The sequence below is a fragment of the Erpetoichthys calabaricus genome, chromosome 13 (genome assembly GCF_900747795.2).
Source record: "Erpetoichthys calabaricus chromosome 13, fErpCal1.3, whole genome shotgun sequence".
Classification (NCBI taxonomy): Eukaryota; Metazoa; Chordata; class Cladistia; order Polypteriformes; family Polypteridae; genus Erpetoichthys; species Erpetoichthys calabaricus.
Window position 1 is genome coordinate 48,349,413 of NC_041406.2, and position 20,981 is coordinate 48,370,393.

Genomic DNA, 20,981 nt, shown 5'->3' on the forward strand with positions numbered 1-20,981 from the left:
ATTAATAAGCTGTTATTTTTTTTAAAGTTGAGAAAACTTTGTGTTGCTCTTTTATGTAAAGTACTTCATGTTAAAACCTTGCATGAAAGATGCTATATAAATAAAATATGTTTGAAAAGAAAAAAATAACAAGGTCCGCTGATGCTTCTCTACCACAAGGCAGCCTGCATATGAATTAATAATTTTGTTACATAAGCGGCTCACATATCATAGGTGCATGGATGAGCTTCAGGGAATGCTGGGGAATTGATATGCTTATGTAACCGCTCTCTTTCTCTTTAGTTAGCTCTTTTTTGTTTTTTAATCCTTTTTTTTTTTTTACCAGTGTTCCTTTGGGTTGCAATGAGCCATGGTATCAGTCCTAGTCACTGGGCTTTCTTCAGTTTTAAATTAATGTGTTGACTCAGTGGACAAGACAATCGTTTAGATTTTTTTTTCTTTTGGCCTGGAGGATCAGTCACAATGTCATTTATTTTATTAGTTCATTAATGTATTACTTGTTAACTCCTCTAGATGTATGAAGAGCAAGATCCCACAATGCTGTAATGAAGTCCTTATATATTCTGAATGCAGGCTTTCCCTTTCAGGACCGAAGGGTGAGCTGATGGCCATTCCACCTCTAAACCAGACCTGGACATGTGCCTGTCTATCATATTAGTGCTTCTGCCTGTCTATCCTTCTGTTTTTTAAATCTACTATTGCCATTACAGAGCCATGGCAAGATGGAGCTTATCCCGTCTGCAACATCAGACCTGGACTTAATAGCAGTCTGTCCATTTATACTTTCTTCATTTGATTTTATGCCCTTATGTTTTCCTTTGTAGTGTTAAAGTGAGCTTAAGCCTCAGCTCTCAGCAAAGTAAACCTGAGATATAAAATCTGCCAACCTGTCACCAGCCATACTTCCATCAATTCACCTTCATATTAATCTCACGTCTATACCAGGAGGCTATTATAGCAGCAATAGGCACAGACCAGAAACTTGAACTGAGCTTCATTTCATCACAATGCATTGAAAATACAAACACAGTTTTATTCAGAGCCCTTAAGAAAATCCAGTGTCAAATCGCCAAACCAATTTACTGTACCTTGCAGCGCTGGCATGCCCAGTTTGCTCATTTCCATTGATGTTTTTTTCCAAAGACATTTTGTTAGATCAGTTGGTGGCACCAAACTTTCATTTTGCACATTGGGTTCTTTAAGCTTCTCTAACCTGCCGCAGTGTAAGCGGGTGTGAGAGTGAATGATTGTGAGCCTTGCAATTAATACAAAACAGAACGCTAAATCGTTAAAAACTGAGAAAAAAATTCTCTTCTCTGCATACACTGTCTTTGCATACAAGTATTACAGACCTAAAGTGAGTGTAGATCAGATTGCTAATTTAGCCTGAATTTTACAATTAATTTGTGTCTGGTACTAATATCCCAGCTACCCACAGCAACTTTCCAAATTTGTCAGTGCTGTTCTGTTCTCCAGGGTGGGCCCTAAAACCATGTCTGTTTGAAAGAATCTGCCGAGAACTTGTAGGGACATTCACTTCCTTTCATTTGTTTCTAACTAACTGACAGTTGTACTCTAATATAAAGGCCAGAGTGCACTACAATGTAAAATATAAGAAGAAAAAAGTAAAAATTAAGTGCTAATAGCCCAGCTAGACTCCTGTATTGTATAAATACTACACTGTTTAGTTTCTGCCATCACAATATTTAAAAAAAAAAAAAAGTTTGTCTTGCACAATAGCAGATGTACTTGTTCTGCTAACTTAAACCAACAGCAAAAATGTCACTTCTCCCATTTACTTTGGATTGCAGACAAACAGTTATAAACATCAGTAATAAACAAGGGGCCAAGTATGGTAAGAACTGCCCCATTCAAGGTCAGAGTGTGGCAGGACTGCAGGCCGTGAGGAAAACTGCTCTGCATAGGGTGCCAATCTATGCCAATGCCCACTTACCCACACATTAAATTTGGAATTGCCAGTTAACCTAACAGTTTTGGGGGGAAAACTGGAATGCCCAGGGAATAAACCACACAGACTTAGACAAAACCTGCCTACCAATCAGAAACCAACAAATTGTGGGATTCAAACCCAAAACACCGTACCTGGGAGGCAGCGCCATACCCCAAACCAACATTGGTATTTATAGAAAATGGGGTTAAAAGAATTATTAAAAGCACTGTAATATTTAAAGCAATTGGTGGTGTTGTGATTGACACTGCTCCCTCATTGTTCCAAGCAGATCGGATGCATGTGATGATCTACTTGTTATTCGTGTGGATTTGGCATGTTTTCCCTGGGCCCACAGACAGGCATGTGCAGGAGTCACTGATTGCATCGACATGAGGTATGAAGTGAGGGTATGAAACCAGTTAAAAGATAAGCAATAGTGAAAAGATAAACACTTAGTATCGCCAGTCACATGTCTTGTTTGTGTTTTAATTTTAACTTTAAATTGAAATGTTTAATTTAAATTTAAATTCTATTTTTAATTTAATTTTTTTATTTGCACTTCATGTTGTAACACGGTGGACCCTGAGCTTCGCAATTTCGTCTATCTGTATACTTATATATGGTTGAGATGACAATAAAGTTTGCTTTGACTTTGATATCTCTGCATTAAAGGTAGGTGAGGCCTACTGCCCTTATCCCCCAGCAGATGGTGCTACTGTTCACAAATTAAATAAGTAGTAAACTTGCCTCAATAAAGAATGTATTTTTTAATATTTTATAATAAAGATAATTTGGTTGTTATAATAATTTTTCCAGGTTTCAATGATATGCTCAATGCAGTATCTTATTGGAATTTGAGAAGTTTAGTTTGTGCTGGGACCCTGCAGTGTTTTAGGCGTACCTTTGCTCAAGTGTGTGGATGTGCGGCCTAAAGTTTTCAGTTCCGCCTTGTGGCTTGAAGGCTGGAGGCCTTTTAAGTGACCCATTCATTGATTTTTATGTAAGACGATTTAAAGGGTGAGTGAACTTGCACATCTTGCAATTTTGGACATGTTGATTATGTATTGGGCGGCACGGTGGCGCAGTGGGTAGCGCTGCTGCCTCGCAGTTGGGAGACCTGGGGACCTGGGTTCGATTCCCGGGTCCTCCCTGCGTGGAGTTTGCATGTTCTCCCCGTGTCTGCGTGGGTTTCCTCCAGGCGCTCCGGTTTCCTCCCACATTCCAAAGACATGCAGGTTAGGTGGATTGGCAATTCTAAATTGGCCCTAGTGTGTGCTTGGTGTGTGGGTGTGTTTGTGTGTGTCCTGCGGTGGGTTGGCACCCTGTCCAGGATTGTTTCCTGCCTTGTGCCCTGTGTTGGCTGGGATTGGCTCCAGCAGACCCCCGTGACCCTGTGTTCGGATTCAGCGGGTTGGAAAATGGATGGATGGATGGATGATTATGTATTTAAAAACCAAAACAAAAAACACTCCTTACCCATTTAACAAAAATTTATGAATATTTATTTTCATTTCTGCTTTTGGTGTTTAATGTTTGATGTTGAGATATATTTAAATACTGATCTTTAGTGGTTGTACTGTGTGACAAAATAATATGTTGACAGATATTTATTTTGTGTGTTTTTTATGACATCATTCAGCAGCTATTTTATCATTACTGGAGCTAGTAGTGTAATACACTGTGATACATGTCTGCCCCTTGTTTCCTAGTAAGAGGTTTACTGGAGGCCATCTCTTTCCAAGGTCCCCCTTCAAGGCCACTGCTACCACCCCATTCTTCCACGGCTCCTTCCAAGCAGCTCAAACAATCTTTCACGCCATGGACATTATCGCTGCTGGCTCCACTTCACACCACTCACTTGTGGGCAAAGGCTACACTGTTAAGATCTGTTAAACTTTATTCCTTTTTTTCTGAACTTGATAAATATTTCTTTGAGAATTGATTATTTTTGTGGAGACTTTATATTTTAGGGAACTTGAAAATTATAATATTGTCAATTTATACATTTGTGGAATCCTTATTAAAGGTGATTTTCATTATTATGTGAAGCCTTATTGTTTATTTCTTAGTGCCACTATTGTTACTATGACACAAGAGCCTGGTGCTATGCTGTGCATTCAGAAAAATCATGCCTGGTGTTGTCATTGGCACTCCGCTATGTGTTGCAACTTTGTATGATATAATATGGGTAATAAAATTAAAGTTAAAAAAGGCTGTCCCTTATGTTGTATTCTAGTCTTCCCCTATGATTCTTGTACAGCTTTTTCTGGCTAAAGCTTCAGGATATGCAATCTATCACCATCTTAAAGCACATGACAGGAGGTTAATGCTCAGTGGTAAAAGGCCATAACAAATGCCTTGATCACTTTACTGCGGCTACTTCAATACTACAAATAACAATTAAAATAAATTTCCAAGAAAATGAAAAAGCTTCTCCCTCCTCTATAATAATGATAATATTAGCCAGGGGACAGTGTAATAAACAAGACACTAATCATTATCCTAATGGCACCTGTTAATACCTGATAATGTTTATCCCAAAATGAGGTTTTACTCTAAATGATACATGGCAGACTCCAGCTGAGCTATTTTTTTTACACTCGCATACAGCAGACCCACATGCCAGACTGCACCTCCTCACATTTATAAAAATAACAGGCATACACTGTTCTCAAGCCACTGCTGGGTGAAGATATACAGCATAATCCACAATCTCTGCTTTCCAGGAAAAATGTAGTGTCATACATAATACGACAGTATTTTATTTTATTTTATTTTCAAAATGAAAGAACCCTGACAAATTGGATCGGTGTGCGTTCTCTTAGAAATCTGTTACTTACTCAAAACACATTTGAATGCAGAATGCTTTAGGATTTTGTTATTGGCAAGAAAATGGGTGCTATATATATATAAAATATATATATATATATAATATATGGTTGAGTATTTAGCATGTTAGGAATATGCTGCATTTGTTTGTAGCTTTCAGTACAGGGTCCTCATCTGATAGTGTCAGGATCTAATATACACGATGGGGGCATCTGATCTGCAGGCTTGTTTAAATATAGCTTGGTCTGGTGCAAGGAAAAGATTTAATGGGAAATGGTTGGCATTCCTTTTTCCTAAAGGCAGAGAGAAATTGAGAGAGAGAGAGAAAGAGGGAGAGAGAGAGAGAGAGAGAGAGAGGGAGGGTGAGCGAGACAGAGTGGGTGAGTGAGGGAGAGAAAGGGAGAGAGAGAGAAATCCTGAAACCACAGCCAGAACCCAGGAGTTTGAATTGCTGAGTATCTCCAAGCAGCATGGTTCTGATTACATTTGGATGTCATTTCCAGCTTCTTTTCTGCTTTGTGTTATCTCAATCTTCTTTCTTGGAGAACATTGTCTCTTTCCCAGCAGGTAATGCACCTTTTTCTTTTTTACGCTCTAATACATGCAGAGACTCTGCAAGAGAGTAATGTTTTTTTTGTTTCCAGTCAATATATTTATTTCTTTTTCTTAGCTTCTTTTCATTGGCTGATCTAAGACACCGATTACAATCTGAAGTTTTGCTCTTCTGATAACATGCATGCTCCTGCTCTTGGATATATATATATATATATTTGTTTGTGTGTGTGTGTGTGCATATGTTATGTTCTTTAAGATGTGAATTACTTTTTACACCTTCCATTCTATTTTTGTATGAAGATGGTTAAAGTGTGATCCAAAAGTAAATCTGTTTCTAAAAATACTTATGAACCACCCCTGACACCCCTTCAACCTCCCCCACCAAGTGCTATAGGACTCCAGTTGGATGTTAGAAGAGTAAACATCAGCTGGCTTTGAATATGTCACTAGCAAATCCTCTGGTAACGTTAATAGCACTTGGTAGACGGTAGTATGGAAAATCAACCTGAATAGTAGATTAGAGAAGTTTCAACTCATCATTCTAATCCAAAAACATTTGTGGGGTACCCCAGCAAAAAATACTTTGCAGTTTAAGTTAGTTTGCCGATATTGACCTCTGAGTGCAGACTGTTGGCCCTTTGTATTAAGGTGTATAGCAGATGTGTACGTGCGTGCGTATACATACAAACATGCATACTGTGACGTTGAATTGGATTAGCAGGTTAAGAAATGGGATATATAAATGTATTTATTTAAATGCATGTAAGAGTGTATTCAAAGTAACCCATTCAGAGTATATATGAATGTAAGTACTATGCATGTGCTTATATACATTAATTCCTCAGATTATTTCATTTTGGGGCTGCAATAAGCCTGCTCTTCTTATGTATGTACAGTATATATACACATACATATATATAAGGAAATATCGACTCTTTGCTGCCCCAGAGTATATAAAGTATATTTGCTGTATGTATATATATATATATATATATATATATATATATATGCTTATCTTTTTGATTGTGTTTGTATCTGTGTGTCTGTGTTGAGTACATTTGTTTGTATACTACTCTACAGAATATGCATGTGCTGGAATGATTTGCTGCATAAATTGCAGACTCCAGAGCACTTTGCATTTCGGCAGTACAATAATGCTACAACCATTTAATTGTTAAATTACATCTCAAATTAGTTTAAATGCTTACAGGCAAAATCTTATGTGTACTTGTTCATGTATAAATAATGAAGACTGACAGTGTGTCAGTTCTTTATCATGTTTTAGTGTTTGTCTCAGATTTACTGAATTTTAAAATCCTGCTGTAGTTTGAAAGCCTGTAAACATATAAATTTACTGTATAATACATGTTATTTTTTTCCACTACCTTTTGACTGTTGTTCATACTGATCATTGAAAAACAACGTCCTATTCATGGAAAGCAACATGTCGTAGCTGGCAAGCAACGTCTTCTCTGCAGTACTGCAGAAAGCAGTTGTTCAAAGCTTTATATTAATCATTCTGTTAATAGAGGCAGTGACATAATAAAAAGCACTACATACTATACACCCATCATTTTTTTATGATTTTATTATTCAGAAATGTCATTGTTACATACACCAAAATGACCTCTGAGTAAAGCAGAAACCTGTAAATTGTGTTTTATGCTATGTTTAGTTTCCTTTTTGTAAAGAGCCAGTTGTCCGTAGCTTTGAATTTACAATGAATACATTTTAGCTGATTGTCTGATTCTTACCAGTTTCTTTTAAACAAACACAATCTGTTCCTTCTCGACAGAGTCAGGTCCCATATTTAAGGCTGTCTTTTTAGTCTTCACACTAGCCATAAATGGGATTTGATTTCTGAAGGCTGTCTCATCAACTGAATATTTAAAAGCAAGACTTCATTTTAAGATTTTAGTTGAATAGAAAATCTAACAGCCTGTCATATTCTGGTGCTTGTTTAGTTGACATTTAATTCTTAGATCAGCTGTCTTTAGTGGTTTGTGCTGCTGCTACTGCTGCTTCATTATTGTATCTTCCAGGGTTTGAATCCTCTGCCCCACTTTCACAAGGCTCCTCTCTAAAGACATGTCAGTTATGTTAACTGCTGACTCCAGATTAGTCCTGAGTGACTGTGGATTTGGGTTTGTGTGTGAGTGGCCCTTTGATGGACTGGCACCCACTCCAGGGTACAGTACTGGTGGAATAGGTGCTGGCCTCCCAAGACTGAATTAAGCAGATTTGAGAATGTTATGTTGTGCTATCAACGTTATATATTGTTCTGTATTTTAGTAATGCTGTGCCAAAACTGTATCATCTGTTTCTGTTACAGAAATATGAAAGCAGTACTCATAACCAACAATGCAGTTATAGGTAACATATAGAGCCTGTCTTGTTTCTGTTCATTGTTGTCTCTACTGTTTTATTTTTTAAAGGAATAACTGTACAAAAAGAAATTTTAGAAGTCTAAAGACTTCTCTACCAACTGCCTTGGTTTGGTACATTGGTAAAACAAAGTGTTATGTTACTTACAAAACACATACACAAAGACAAGAAAGCGTATTTATCTGAACATTAGCAACAACAGCTTTTTCAATTGCCAATCTATATGCTTTGATGAGTATTTGTTTTAATGACAAAACACATTTGTGTGATGCCCTGTTTAGGGTCACTCACTTTATGTATTTGATTTACTAAATATCCAGTTAGACCTCTGAAGAGAAATCCTTTGTTTTAAGACTATAAAGTATAACAAATGTTCTATAGTTTGGCTTTAGTGAGTCAATGATTGTAGTTGTCAAGTTGAATGATTTCACTTTGCTAATGGAATATCAAACATTTCATTTGCAGTAAGAGTACACATTACTCTAAAGTAATAAAACAAGTCCAGAATAAAGTCATGAAAACAGTTAAATTAAATGTGTTTCTATATTATATTGATGTTAGGACTGCTATCTGGTTAAATGTTATAATAGGGCATTGGTCCAAAAGAACATTCTCCTACTGTATGGGCCACGTCCTAGCTGTGTTAAGGAGATATACTGTAATCTTTATCAATTGAAAAGGCCAGGGCCAACTCCCAGTTCATAGATCCACAAGGCTGGGTTCGGTTCCAGTCACTGATTGTGTGAAGTTTGCTCATCCTGTCTATCTAAGTGGATTTCTCTCCCAATACTTGAGTTTTACTAGGATATATTATTCAGCAAAGTGACTTATCTTCAGTGAATACAAATGACACACATGCCATCCAAGACTGGTTACTGCTTTGCTCCCAGTGTGCCCAGGTCAGGCTCTAGCCAATGTGTCCTTGAATTTGGGCAAAAGGGCTGAGGAAAAAAATGGAGGGGGGAAATTAATAAATAAATAAAATATAGCAAGTCAGGCAAGGTATTTAATTTGCTGCATTGATGCCAGTGCCAGGTGCTACCCACATTACAGAGGCCCTCTGTCCCAGTGAATCCTGCTGTTTTTTAATGTGGTTATAACATAAGTATAGCATTTTAAGTTTATTTTTAACTTAAATTTGAAACTCTGTAAGACAGATGTTTTGTGTGTAACGATCTAATGAAAATTTCTAGGGAAATGTGAGAAACTTCCCAGACGATTATTTAAAGCTGCCATGTATTTTTGCCACTGGAAAAATTACAAGTTTAACTATTAAGCTGCACCAAGTGAACAATCGATTCATTGTTTAGATTCTTTCCTACATTGTAGACAAATATTCATAATTTTGCTTTGAATGAGATAAATTGAAAGAAAACAGGTAAAACAATATAAGCAACACAATATTATAACCAAGCAATAATATATAATAATGATTTACTTTATTTGCCATTTACAATTTCTTGTATACAGAATTGGATGGGTTGTGGATGCCAAGCTCTAGACACTGGGCAATCCCGTCAGCTCGCTAAATAAGTCTGAGTTCTGCTTATCTTTGTGTAGCAATGCTGAAGTACTATGAACCTGTTTTAAGATCAGGACATGATCCTCAAACCCAGCAAAAACAGTTTTTCTTTGGCTCAGGTGGCTTATGGACTGTTTTCATTGTGTACACAGACTGCAAAATTTGACTTTGAATTTACAAGCCAGATAAGTGGGTGATGAAATTCTATCCAGATTCAGTTAGCTAGATATGTCCCCTCCAATTCTTTCAGTATCTTCACTTCAAGTGATGACCAGAGATGGTGTGAGCAGACCTGTCAAGGGTCAGGTGAGAAACCCCATCAGAAAGCTAAGTTATGGTTGGTATGGCAGGGATGAGGTCATCCTTAAGAGTTTTGGGCTTAGGTTTAATATAGCTCAAAAAATGCATTTTTACAACACCAAAGCACAGGAGAACCTGGATATATTTAATGGATAATTGATATACGAACCAAAAACAGATAAACAATGTATTTTTTGCAACACGGAATACTTCTCAAAGCAGGAGCAATCAAACAGCTGAAAGTAGAACTAGAGAAATGGCCTATTGGTATAGAAGGCATTCAGAAGGACAGTTAAAAGGAAAGGAGCAATTGAACTCAGGAAAATATACCATCTTCTGCTGTGGCAGCCAAATCGGCATCTTCAGTATGACATTTGTTGTAAGGAATGATCTTAAGAAGTTGGCAATGAATAGTGTTAATCTGGGAAATTCGCTAAAGCGTTTTTCACAGGGAATACAGTGATCCCTCGCTATATCGCGCTTCGCCTTTCGCGGCTTCACTCTATCGCGGATTTTATATGTAAGCATATTTAAATATATATCGCGGATTTTTTGCTGGTTCGCGGATTTCTGAGGACAATGGGTCTTTTAATTTCTGGTACATGCTTCCTCAGTTGGTTTGCCCAGTTGATTACATACAAGGGACGCTATTGGCAGATGGCTGAGAAGCTACCCAACTTACTTTCTCTCTTGCGCTGACTTTCTCTGATCCTGACGTAGGGGGTGTGAGCAGGGGGGCTGTTCCCACACCTAGACGATACGGACGCTCGTCTAAAAATGCTGAAAGATTATCTTCACGTTGCTATCTTTTGTGCAGCTGCTTCCTGAAACGACATGCTGCACGGTGCTTCGCATACTTAAAAGCTCAAAGGGCACGTATTGATTTTTCACTGTTTGTTTTCCTCTGTCTCTCTCTCTCTCTCCCTGCTCCTGACGGAGGGGGTGTGAGCTGCCGCCTTCAACAGCTTTGTACCGGCGGTGCTTCGCATACTTAAAAGCAAACAGCCCTATTGATTTGTTTGCTTTCCTCTCTCTCCTGATGCGCACTCCTTTGAAGAGGAAAAAATGTTTGCATTTTTTTAATTGTGAGACAGAACTGTCATCTCTGTCTTGTCATGGAGCACAGTTTAAACTTTTGAAAAAGAGACAAATGTTTGTTTGCAGTGTTTGAATAACGTTCCTGTCTCTCTACAACCTCCTGTGTTTCTGCGCAAATCTGTGACCCAAGCATGACAATATAAAAATAACCATATAAACATATGGTTTCTACTTCGCGGATTTTCTTATTTCGCGGGTGGCTCTGGAACGCAACCCCCGCGATGGAGGAGGGATTACTGTATACTGTGTTCACCGGTGGCCTTGTTCACCAAATATTTTCCTGGAAATTCGTCTTGGGCCAGCTTAGGCATATATTTTTTCCCAGTCCCCCATAATGCTTTGCATGGTCACAGCCATATTGTAAGGTCATTGCTGTCACAAATCGATCAGCACACCAGCCAGATTTTCACAATTTTCATCCACATATGTTAATTAAAAAAACAAAAACTGTTGGTTCACAAGTGGGTCACCTAAGAGATTCACACAACTGCATGATATGTTTCCCTGTTTCTAAGTGAGCTTGTTTAACGAAGCGCAACCCCTCCCTGTGAATTTTGATAAGCCATACCAGAACATGAGATTTATAACCATTGTTAAGAAATTTTGGCCCAATGTTCCCACCTTCACTTTTGAGGACCCACACTTGAGCTCTAGTCAGATGATTCATACATTTGCCACTGTAGACACCAGCTCTCACTTGTACCCTACCATATCGCAGTCGCCAATTTATTTAACATTCATGTATTTTATTTGAGATGTGGGAGGAAACCAGAATACTCTGAGTGATGTAGAGAAATTGGAATTTGCAGCTTCCAAAGAACAAATAAAAGAATATGCGAGTCAGAAGATGGCAGAGGTTTTTATGGAGGTTACTTAAACGTTTGTGAGGGAGTCTGGGAAGTATGTGAGTTATACTGTGTGTTCAGTACAATATGAATAATGTAGTATGCCCAAATCTATCACACTTTTTCCCGTCTCTTTACATTCCACCCAACTCTTGTCCTTCACCTTGAGAAATCAATGGGATGTGTGGGAAGAAGTTGATGGGAGCGTCGCCTGATGCTGTTGTCATAACCTTGAAGAAGATAAGTGGACTTAAAATGAGGATGAATGATAAATGATGATGTGAACGATTTAGACAAAAATTGTTATATACCTGTATTTGTTGAGATTATAATTTGTCATCGACTGTATTGTAGATTTATAGGATCTTTATTATCATATGTACAAAGTAAAATGAAATGCTTACTTGGATTACTTGGTTTAATTATCTCTACCAATTATAAAGATTACTTGGAGGTGAGGCAAGCACGTTACACTCACAAATACTCTGAATGCATTTGTGAGCTTTCCTTTCTATCTCAGCTGTAAAGCAACCCCTCTAATCACTGCATCACTGTTGTATCCAATAAATTTCATAAGAGTCCATCATTAATCATGGCTGTGTTGAATTTCAGAACACACTGCTGTATCTGTGTACTTTCCTAATTTCCTCTTTCTCTGTATCAGAAACTCTGATGCTTTGCTTGTGATGTAGCGCTTGATCACCCCTTTTGTTTAACGTTATGCACATACTTGTGCTTGTGTTTCTTAACTTTATTCTTACTAAGGGTAGACTCCTTGTATTTAAGCAGTGCTTGACTATTGAGTCTCCAAAGTGGAGAAACACCTTGTCCCTTTTTGTATCTTTCATGACTTCATGATTACATATTGCCTGAAGAAGGGCCCTGAGCTGCGTTGAATGCCTGCTTATTGTAATCTGTTCAGTTAGCCAATACAAGGTGTCATTTTGCTTGACTTCTCATTACATCCATAATGGCTAACACGGTACAGCACCCTGGTGTTTCATGACTTCTTGAAGTCTTCTCTTACCCTGTAATCTCCTACCCTGTTTAATTTGAAACTCTGTCAAAATGGATAGAGATTACTTTCAACTCATAAATACAACAGAGTCATATTGATGTTTTGGTTATTTTGTTGAATTATTAGGAGCTGCCCAGTTGCACTATGCTGTCTCACAGCTCCAGTGTCCTAGAGAACAACAACCGAATCATCAAGATGAAGCAGAAACCTGTGTTGTAAAGTAACAATGTAGAACTCTAGCAATGTTACTGTACTTGAGTAAGTTTAGAGAATATTTCTACTTTACTTGAGCATAAAATTTTCTGTCTGCTTCCATTCTTACTTAACTACATTTTAACACAAATGACTATCTTTACTCTGTTATGTTTTGCTAGACTTATTGAATACTGCAATATTAAAGCAGAAAACACATGGGCTGCATGAATATGCACAAATCTTTACTCAGTCAATGATCTAAAAAACAGGTTTCTCCCTGGATTTAAGCAAATTAATTTATGTGAGGAATCAAATGAATACAGTACTGCTGGTGCAAACACTCGATTATCTATGCAGTCATCCAAGTACTGCTCATGGCAGCCTGTGCAATGGGGTGGGAATGGCTGCTGGTGACAAATAATCTCCAGCCTTAGTAATTTCCATGGCTGATGCTGAGTTTAGACGCTGTCCTCACATCAGCCTACCTGGGCTTGATCCACAGGCGGCAGTGAGGTGAATGTGTGTGTTCACATGATGTGTTCACTCACCTTCTCACGTGGGTTGCTCTTTACTTTATCCTGAGTATCACAACTCCAAAACATTTCGTAAACTACAGTAGTTGGAAAAGCCCAAGAAAAACCAAAAGGCCATTTCTTTGACTGTTAAACTAGATGTGATAATATCTAGGTACGGCTCTTTATTAAACATTGATTAATGATGGGCAATGTTTAATTGGATGATGACCAATGGTACTACTAGACTAATTTTGCCAATTTTATTGTAATTCGTTATTACTTGGATACAAATGGGTGCCATTTTTAAGGACTGGGAACACTTAAAATCATTTTTAATTTAAACTAAAAAATATACTTTATGAAGCAGTTTTTTGGAATTGATTAGCTCCTTCTCAAAGGGGGAGCACCTTTTAGTACCTGACCCAGTTAATTAAAATACATTCATTAAGATGTTAGCTCACACGGAATGTCGCCGCTCTAAGTTGTAGTTACTTGACTCCTACTTTAGTGATTGTAAAAAGAGCCGCAAGCAAAGAGACGGGAGCCTGAATTATTATATGAGTGTAAGAACTTGTGTTGACTGTATATATAAAACAGGAAGTGATGCTACCTTTACTTGTAATTTTGATACTTAATTAAATGCACTTTATATTAAATACTTTAGAATTTCTCATTGAGTACTTTTCTCATGGACAAATTTTACTTTTACACAAGCCACATTCCAGAAAGGCATCTCTAGGTTTACTCAAGTATAGCGCTGGGTGCTTTATGCACCACTGGCAAAAACCTTGACAGCTTTTAAAAAGTATCTGCATGAAGTTTTAGGACAACATAGCCATTAGCTAAACAAATGAGCTTCAGAAGCTAACTGTCAAATGTCTTATGTTCTTATTTGAATTGCAACCAAATAACTCTCTGTGTGGAGTCTGCATGCCCTCCCCATGTTTTTCTTTCCAAAGAAGTATGTGTTATATTAGTTGGTTACTCTAAAATGTGTCCATGTGGGTGTGTGCCAAAGCGTGCCCTGACATGGACGGGCATCTTTTTCACAATTGATTCCTGAATTTTACAAATGAGCACATGTTCAATTATTACTTATCTTAGGTTGTTATAAATAAGATGGCTAATCATATAGCTCACATACTTTGCTGCCTACAGCAAACCTAATTGGTTTGCATGATTGCCCTTCCCTTATCTTTAAGAAATGCACAGACCTTTATTAATGTAAAATGAAATTTGAAGACGATAGTTTTGTTGTAAAATGGGTTATTTTACATTTTTTATAGGTGCATTTGTACTAAATGGCATGTTCTTACACTCCTATTCAGTGTCTTTCACAGTGAGGAATCTAATTTTGAGGTCAGTTTATTGAATCATGGCTTTCTTTTTGGGTTGTATGTTATTTTGCATTGTCTTTGCTATAATTTTAGTTTTTCATGGAAGCTGCCATTTGTTTCTCCTATTGCTGGGTCACTACCCATGAGTACCCATTAGGGGCATTTTTCGAAGGTTGTGGCCTCAACATGACAGATTAAAAGGTCATCCTTTTGAACACATCCTCATCTGAGTTTACGGGTACAAAAACCCTTTTTGTCAAACAAATGTATTCTCAAAACTAATTTCTCTACAGTCATTTATTGGTGCTGACCCCATAGCTTGTTGTCTTTGATTTTTGCCTTTCGTTTCTTTCTGTTCTGATGCCTGATTTCTCAGTGTCGTGGCCTTAAACCCACTTTGGCTTTCTAACTATATCTTATCTCCTGGTCCTACTCACCAATATCTTTAATAGTCCTTACTATCATAACAAGCTTCAGTTATGTATGGAGGATTCTTGAAACAAAGTGTTAAACACAAATTTAGAAATTGGATGAGTTAATTTTCATGTATAAACTTGAAAAATATGTTTATACTGTAGGTGGTCTATGTCTTCATCTGACGTATTTTCACAGTTCATACTTTGTGTTAGTAAATTATACCTGGCCCCACTCAAGGTTGTTTGCATATTTCTATTTTATCTATTATTCTTTATTCTAATTTTATGCTTCTCATTTTCAAGATTGCATTTAATTTTTTGTTTTACTGAACTCATGTTTAGTCATTATTTCTTTCCTCACTTGCTTTGACTGTGTTTCTCTGCTAATTAATGTTTCTCTAAAAGATGTGCCGTGGCTCTGTTTGCCACCTTGAGGCCTCTGTAAATATAGACAGCTAGACATAATGCCATAAAGTCATGTTGCATGTTGAAGTGTGTGTGCAGAGATGCAACAAATTAATGTTGGAATACTGCATTAAAGCGGCCATGCTGCTTGTAAGATAATATAGCTCTGACACAATTTGTGAAAGGATAAGATTTTGTTAGATGTTTGCAATTTATAACAAAGGTTATACTAAAATCAATGTACAACTTTGAGCTGTGCTGTTTGGATACCGGTTACTTCACTCTGCCTTGATGTTTAATCTGTTTGTAACAATTCTTTGCATACTACCGCCACATTTGAACAGGCCTTGAGCAACTTCTACTGTATAGTAATGGAATAGATGAATCCTTTTGTGCAAGACCACTTGGACACACATCCATTGATTGATTGATTGAAGTGGAAGATGCAATTATCTATGTTCTCCATAAGATTTACTCCCATCTGGACAAAGCTGGCAGCGCTGTGGGAACTATGTTTTCTGATTTCTGCCGTGCCACCCCTGTTTATGGGTAAGCTCAGAGATACACAAGTGGAAGATAACGGACTATCTGACAACTGTCTGTGTGGCTCAAGAACTGTGTCTCCAAGGTGGATTTGAGCAACCCTGGATTACCACAAGGGACACTCCTGTCTCCTTTTCTCTTCACCCTGTACACCTTGGACTATAAATATAACTCCACTAATGGGGTGTATTGATAGGGGATATGAGACAGAGCATAGGAGTCAAGTGTTTCGTGGTGCAAAGAGAATTGGCTGTAACTTAACATCAGCAAAACCAAGGAACTTGTTACTGTCGTTCACTGCACCAAAAAGCCTCTATGCCCAATCCCTACTTAGGGAGGGGACATGGAGGTGGTGCTCTGCTACAAGTACTTGGGGGTCCACATCCATTACAGCCTGTATTGGTCTGTTAACATAGAGGAACTGCATAAGGAAGGACACAAAAGGATATTGAGCTCCCTTATTGTGTGTAGTGACATCCTTTACATGTTTACAACTCTGTGAATGGCAAGTATGATTTTCTACTCTGTGCTGTGCTTGAAATGGTAACATCACTTTAAAAGAGCCCCCAGACCCCGTCCCCCCAACACACATGCACACCGGAGATTCAACAATCTAATTGAAAAGGCAGGCTCAGTTATGGGACATACTGTCACACCACTGGAGGTAATAGTGGAGGAGAGGATGAAGACAAAACTGAGTGCCATTATGATAAATGCTGCACATCCTCTTTATAACACATTGTTATAAAATACATTTAACCAATAAATTATTTGTCAAACATGTGTCAAGAAACTCTACCAGGGCTCCTTTATACCAATGGCCACATGCCATAGTGCCTTACTGTGACCATGATTGATGTTTTTATTTTTAGTGTGATGTTTTCTTTCTTTTTAATAATTCAATTTTTGTTTGGGGGGGGTTATTGTTTGATCTCTTTTTTTATTTATATATTTATTTATTGAGCTTCTGTAAAAATATCTATCTATCTATCTATCTATCTATCTATCTATCTATCTATCTATCTATCTATCTATCTATCTATCTATCTATCTATCTATCTATCTATCTATCTATCTATCTATCTATCTATCTATCTATCTATCTACCTACCTACCTACCTACCTACCTACCTACCTACCTACCTACCCACCTACCCACCTACCTACCCTCCCTCCCTCCCACTTGGGGCAGCTACTCCATCTTTTCCTACACAGAACATAGAAGTTATAGAAGTGTAACTTCAAATAAGAAGATCTTAAAAGGATGCAAGGTGTACCATTGGTTGAGTTTTATATCTGCTTTAAGCACTGCAATGAAATATAGATAATGGACATCGTCACAAAGGGTTTTGGGTAGCATGTGAAAACCCCATTTATAAGCTTCAAATGACTAAGAAGTTAGCGGTGGAAGAAAGGTCAATCAATTTGTAAAGCAGTGAGCACAAGTTCTTCATTCTAGGCTGCTGGTGTTGCAAATGACGACCTCTTCCTGTTGTCATGAGTTTGTAAAGCACTAAAAATGCGCAGGATCTGAAAGGCATGTATTAGCCGAAGTATTGTCAAGTGTACAGTGCATAGTGAAATTCTTTCTTGCATGTCCTACCAACAAGCAACGCATTTCCACTCTCTAGCACCATGTATTAAAATACGTAGACTAATTGTATTTAATTCTCAGCTTACCTGATGTACTCCTTACCCCACTTTCTATACCACTTGTTCAATGAGAATGTATCAGAAATTGCAGAACACATATATGTATAGCAAACTCTAACCCGAGTCCACAAAGCTTGAGAAAACAAGAGTGGCAAACACTCACGAAATCTGAAATATCTAGCAGAGAATAGTCCACTCTTCATAGCTCTCACTGAATTGTGAGATTTGACTATTGACTGGACTCTCCAACCCAAGACCAGTGAAGGCTGAGGAGTCTGATTTTTAGTTACTGTACTGTATCGTCTTTCCTTCTGGCCAGCATGTGGTCTCATCTCACTTTAGGCCATGCTAATCTCCTGTTTTGTACCACTCCTTTTTGTCTGATGGTCTATCGCATGTTTGTTCTATTTAATTTGTTTTATCATTTATAATTTTTAAATAATAAGTGTTTGTTTCTGGGGGATCTCCTGTGAGTGACTTTGTCAAAATCAGAAATAGAAAACATTGAGATAAAAACTGTTGTCTTAATATATTAAAATTACCAAGCTAATATTTGTTTAATTTTTTTTTCAGTGTGTTTCCATTTTAATCTACTTAATGCAGGCTCCATAAACAGCAGATTTAATTGCATGCAGCAGAGGCAATATATTTCCCCCTGACAATTTAATGTGAGGGTTGAAAAAAGGCAGGAACACAAATGCCTATAAAACTGCAAATTCTTTGAGTAGATGTTGCAGTTTCATTTTGAGACTCAAGATTTTTTTCGTTGTTTATTCCTCTTTTATAGCACTAAAATCACTGGAACATAAAAAGAGAAGCACGAGCAATATATGCTGCCTCCTTACTCCACCGCCTCCTCCTTTATTCCCTCCTCCACCATCACTGCGAGATCCTCACAATCAGGTGAGCCAGATTGTCATATGCTGTATGTTGGCTGATGGACTGATGTATTGTACTGGTTTCTATTTTTTTTTATGTCTTGGGGGATGCAAGCCTTTACATTTTCTGCCTACCTTTCTTTTAGTTTGGGTCACGCTGAGTACTTACCCAACAGGTAGAGATGTGGCTTTATTGTTATCAGTGCCTGCTGAAAATGTACAGTTCATTCTGTGAAATTCTTTTTTTTTTAATAATGGTAAACTCAAACCTTAGACTTAATGGCTCTGATGTTCATTGCTGTACTGCTTAGATACAGCAGATATGGACAGATCAGGGACCTTTACCACAAGAGCTTATTGATGATTAGTTACACACTGATTCCAGGCTATTAAAAGTGTACTTTTGTTCTGCATGTGTATCATCATTTACAGTATGGGCACCACTGAACTTTGGGCCTAAACTGAGGAGGCCTGCCTTAGACCATCTACATATCAAGTCTGTCTATATATTCACCCATCTTCAGACCCACTTAATTCATTTAGAGGATAATGAGGAGTGAGAGTCATTTTTTTAATACTGTATATTTAAAGAGAACTCCATTCATTTTCTACTTTAAGCCCCCACAATGTACAGTAGTCCCAAACTTGAAAACAGGACTTTCATATTGGAATCATTTGGTGCTTTACAGTACCAAAGAAATAGTTTAACTTACCAATTGTGCCAGTCTGCAGATTTATGGGTTACCTACCTGACACAATATACATACACAGCACACACTGTATTTTCCTCATTTCATTGGTTTGTGCATTTGACTGCTCCAATCGTTTATTTTTATTTCTCCCTGGTTGACTGGTGATCAGTGGATTAATCACAAAAAATGTTTATAGAAATCACCTGCATGTAACAGTGCTGTGAGCTGACACAATACATCCATCCATCCATTTTCCAACCCGCTGAATCTGAACACAGGGTCACGGGGGTCTGCTGGAGACAATCCCAGCCAACACAGGGCACAAGGCAGGAACCAATCCCGGGCAGGGTGCCAACCCACCGCAGTGACACAATACAGTCCTGATTTATTTTTAAAACATCTTTAATTCTCCCATATTTTAGATGTAACTAGTTTCTCAGTTAAGTACATTTTATTGAATTGCCCTGTGCTTGTTGTGCACATTGCACTGTAGATACCTTGGGCACTACGTTTAATTGTGTGAGTGCCATGGTAGATGGGCTGGTGTCCCAACCAGGATGGATGCTGGTTCCTTGTTAGGAAGGGAGACCACAATGGAAGGACAGAAATGGACTGGCGTCCCAACCAGAGTGGGTGTGGGTGCCTATCCTTGAAGAGAGGCCTGCTCATAAGGACAGAAGGTGTCTGCTTTCCAGGGTTGTGTTTTCCTTCCGTACACCTGATTGCAGCAGCCCACTGGTGGGGCACCCATATGGATACCAGCAGGGCAGGCTGGAAATTGCAGTCTCATGGAACATCCCTGTCAGGGTCCTTAGGTCCTGCCATGGGGAGCTGCACAGGATTGTTATACCCTCTATGAAGGGCTTCCAGCTGACCCAGAATTGCTTCTAGTGTGCAGTGCTGTGGCACCGGAAATACTCCTCGGTCCAGCATAAAAGAAGCTGTTTCTCCTCTACCAGTTGTCAGAGTCAGGAGGAAGAGGATGAGACTACATAGGAGGTGTGGAAGGAGAAGGAAGAATGTATTACTTTATAGTGCCTATTGAAAAGGAGGAAATTGGAAATCTGTGTGGAATAAACACCTTGTATTTGAACCCAGGACTGTGTGTTGGTGTGTTTGGGGGTTTTGGTTGCTGGGTAACAACCTGGTGAGCAAGTTTTAATTCTAAAACCAAGAAAAATGAATCACCTATTGCAGAGCCATCATTAAATCACATAATCTACACTTTGCATAATACTGTATCACTGGCCATGGAAAATACTGAATGTTTATGATAGGATTACAAATTTTAAAGAAAGCAGGAAGCTTTTCAAAGCTTTTCAAAGTGGTTAGCTTCAGGCATTCATAATACCTGCTATGCTGTATTCTACTAGTAAAGTCAACATCAAAAAAATTTGCTAGGAGATTTGGGGGTCAAAGATATAAAACTTCACACAAAAAGGGGCTCAAGATGTGCACACATAGCTTTCCATGCAAAAATCAAGATTTATAAAAGAACACTTGATGCGTGAATGAGCGTATATTTAGGGCAATCCCATCCATATGTAACATTTCAGAGAAACTGGGAAATGATGACACTCTCGATAAAGTAGGGAAATGTAGCCAATCCAGCTAAATGACAATTCACGTGTATAATAATACATATCACAAACCTTTGTTAGAATGTGCATTGACGTGACAAACGTTAACTCTGAAAAGTGATGTACAGACAGTATTTTAGACCTCTTTTAAGAGAGCCAGTTCTGTGTATTTGCAATGAAAAAGTTTTTAGTTTAGTTTATATCGACTATCTGTTGCCATTTCTCAGAGAACTAGCTGACTGAATAACTTAGCCAAGCTTCACT

General features: G+C 38.0%; 1 protein-coding gene across 1 annotated transcript in view; it reads left to right on the top strand.

Moving 5' to 3' along the window:
* Nucleotides 1-5,182: 5,182 nt before the first annotated feature.
* Nucleotides 5,183-20,981, top strand: part of colq (collagen-like tail subunit (single strand of homotrimer) of asymmetric acetylcholinesterase) — a 79,306-nt gene continuing 63,507 nt past the window's right edge. The window contains exons 1-2 of the mRNA XM_028818212.2: nucleotides 5,183-5,347; nucleotides 18,355-18,470. Coding sequence (XP_028674045.1) covers nucleotides 5,251-5,347; nucleotides 18,355-18,470 — 213 coding nt within the window. The 5' untranslated portion in view covers nucleotides 5,183-5,250. The remainder of the gene's footprint in view (nucleotides 5,348-18,354; nucleotides 18,471-20,981) is intronic.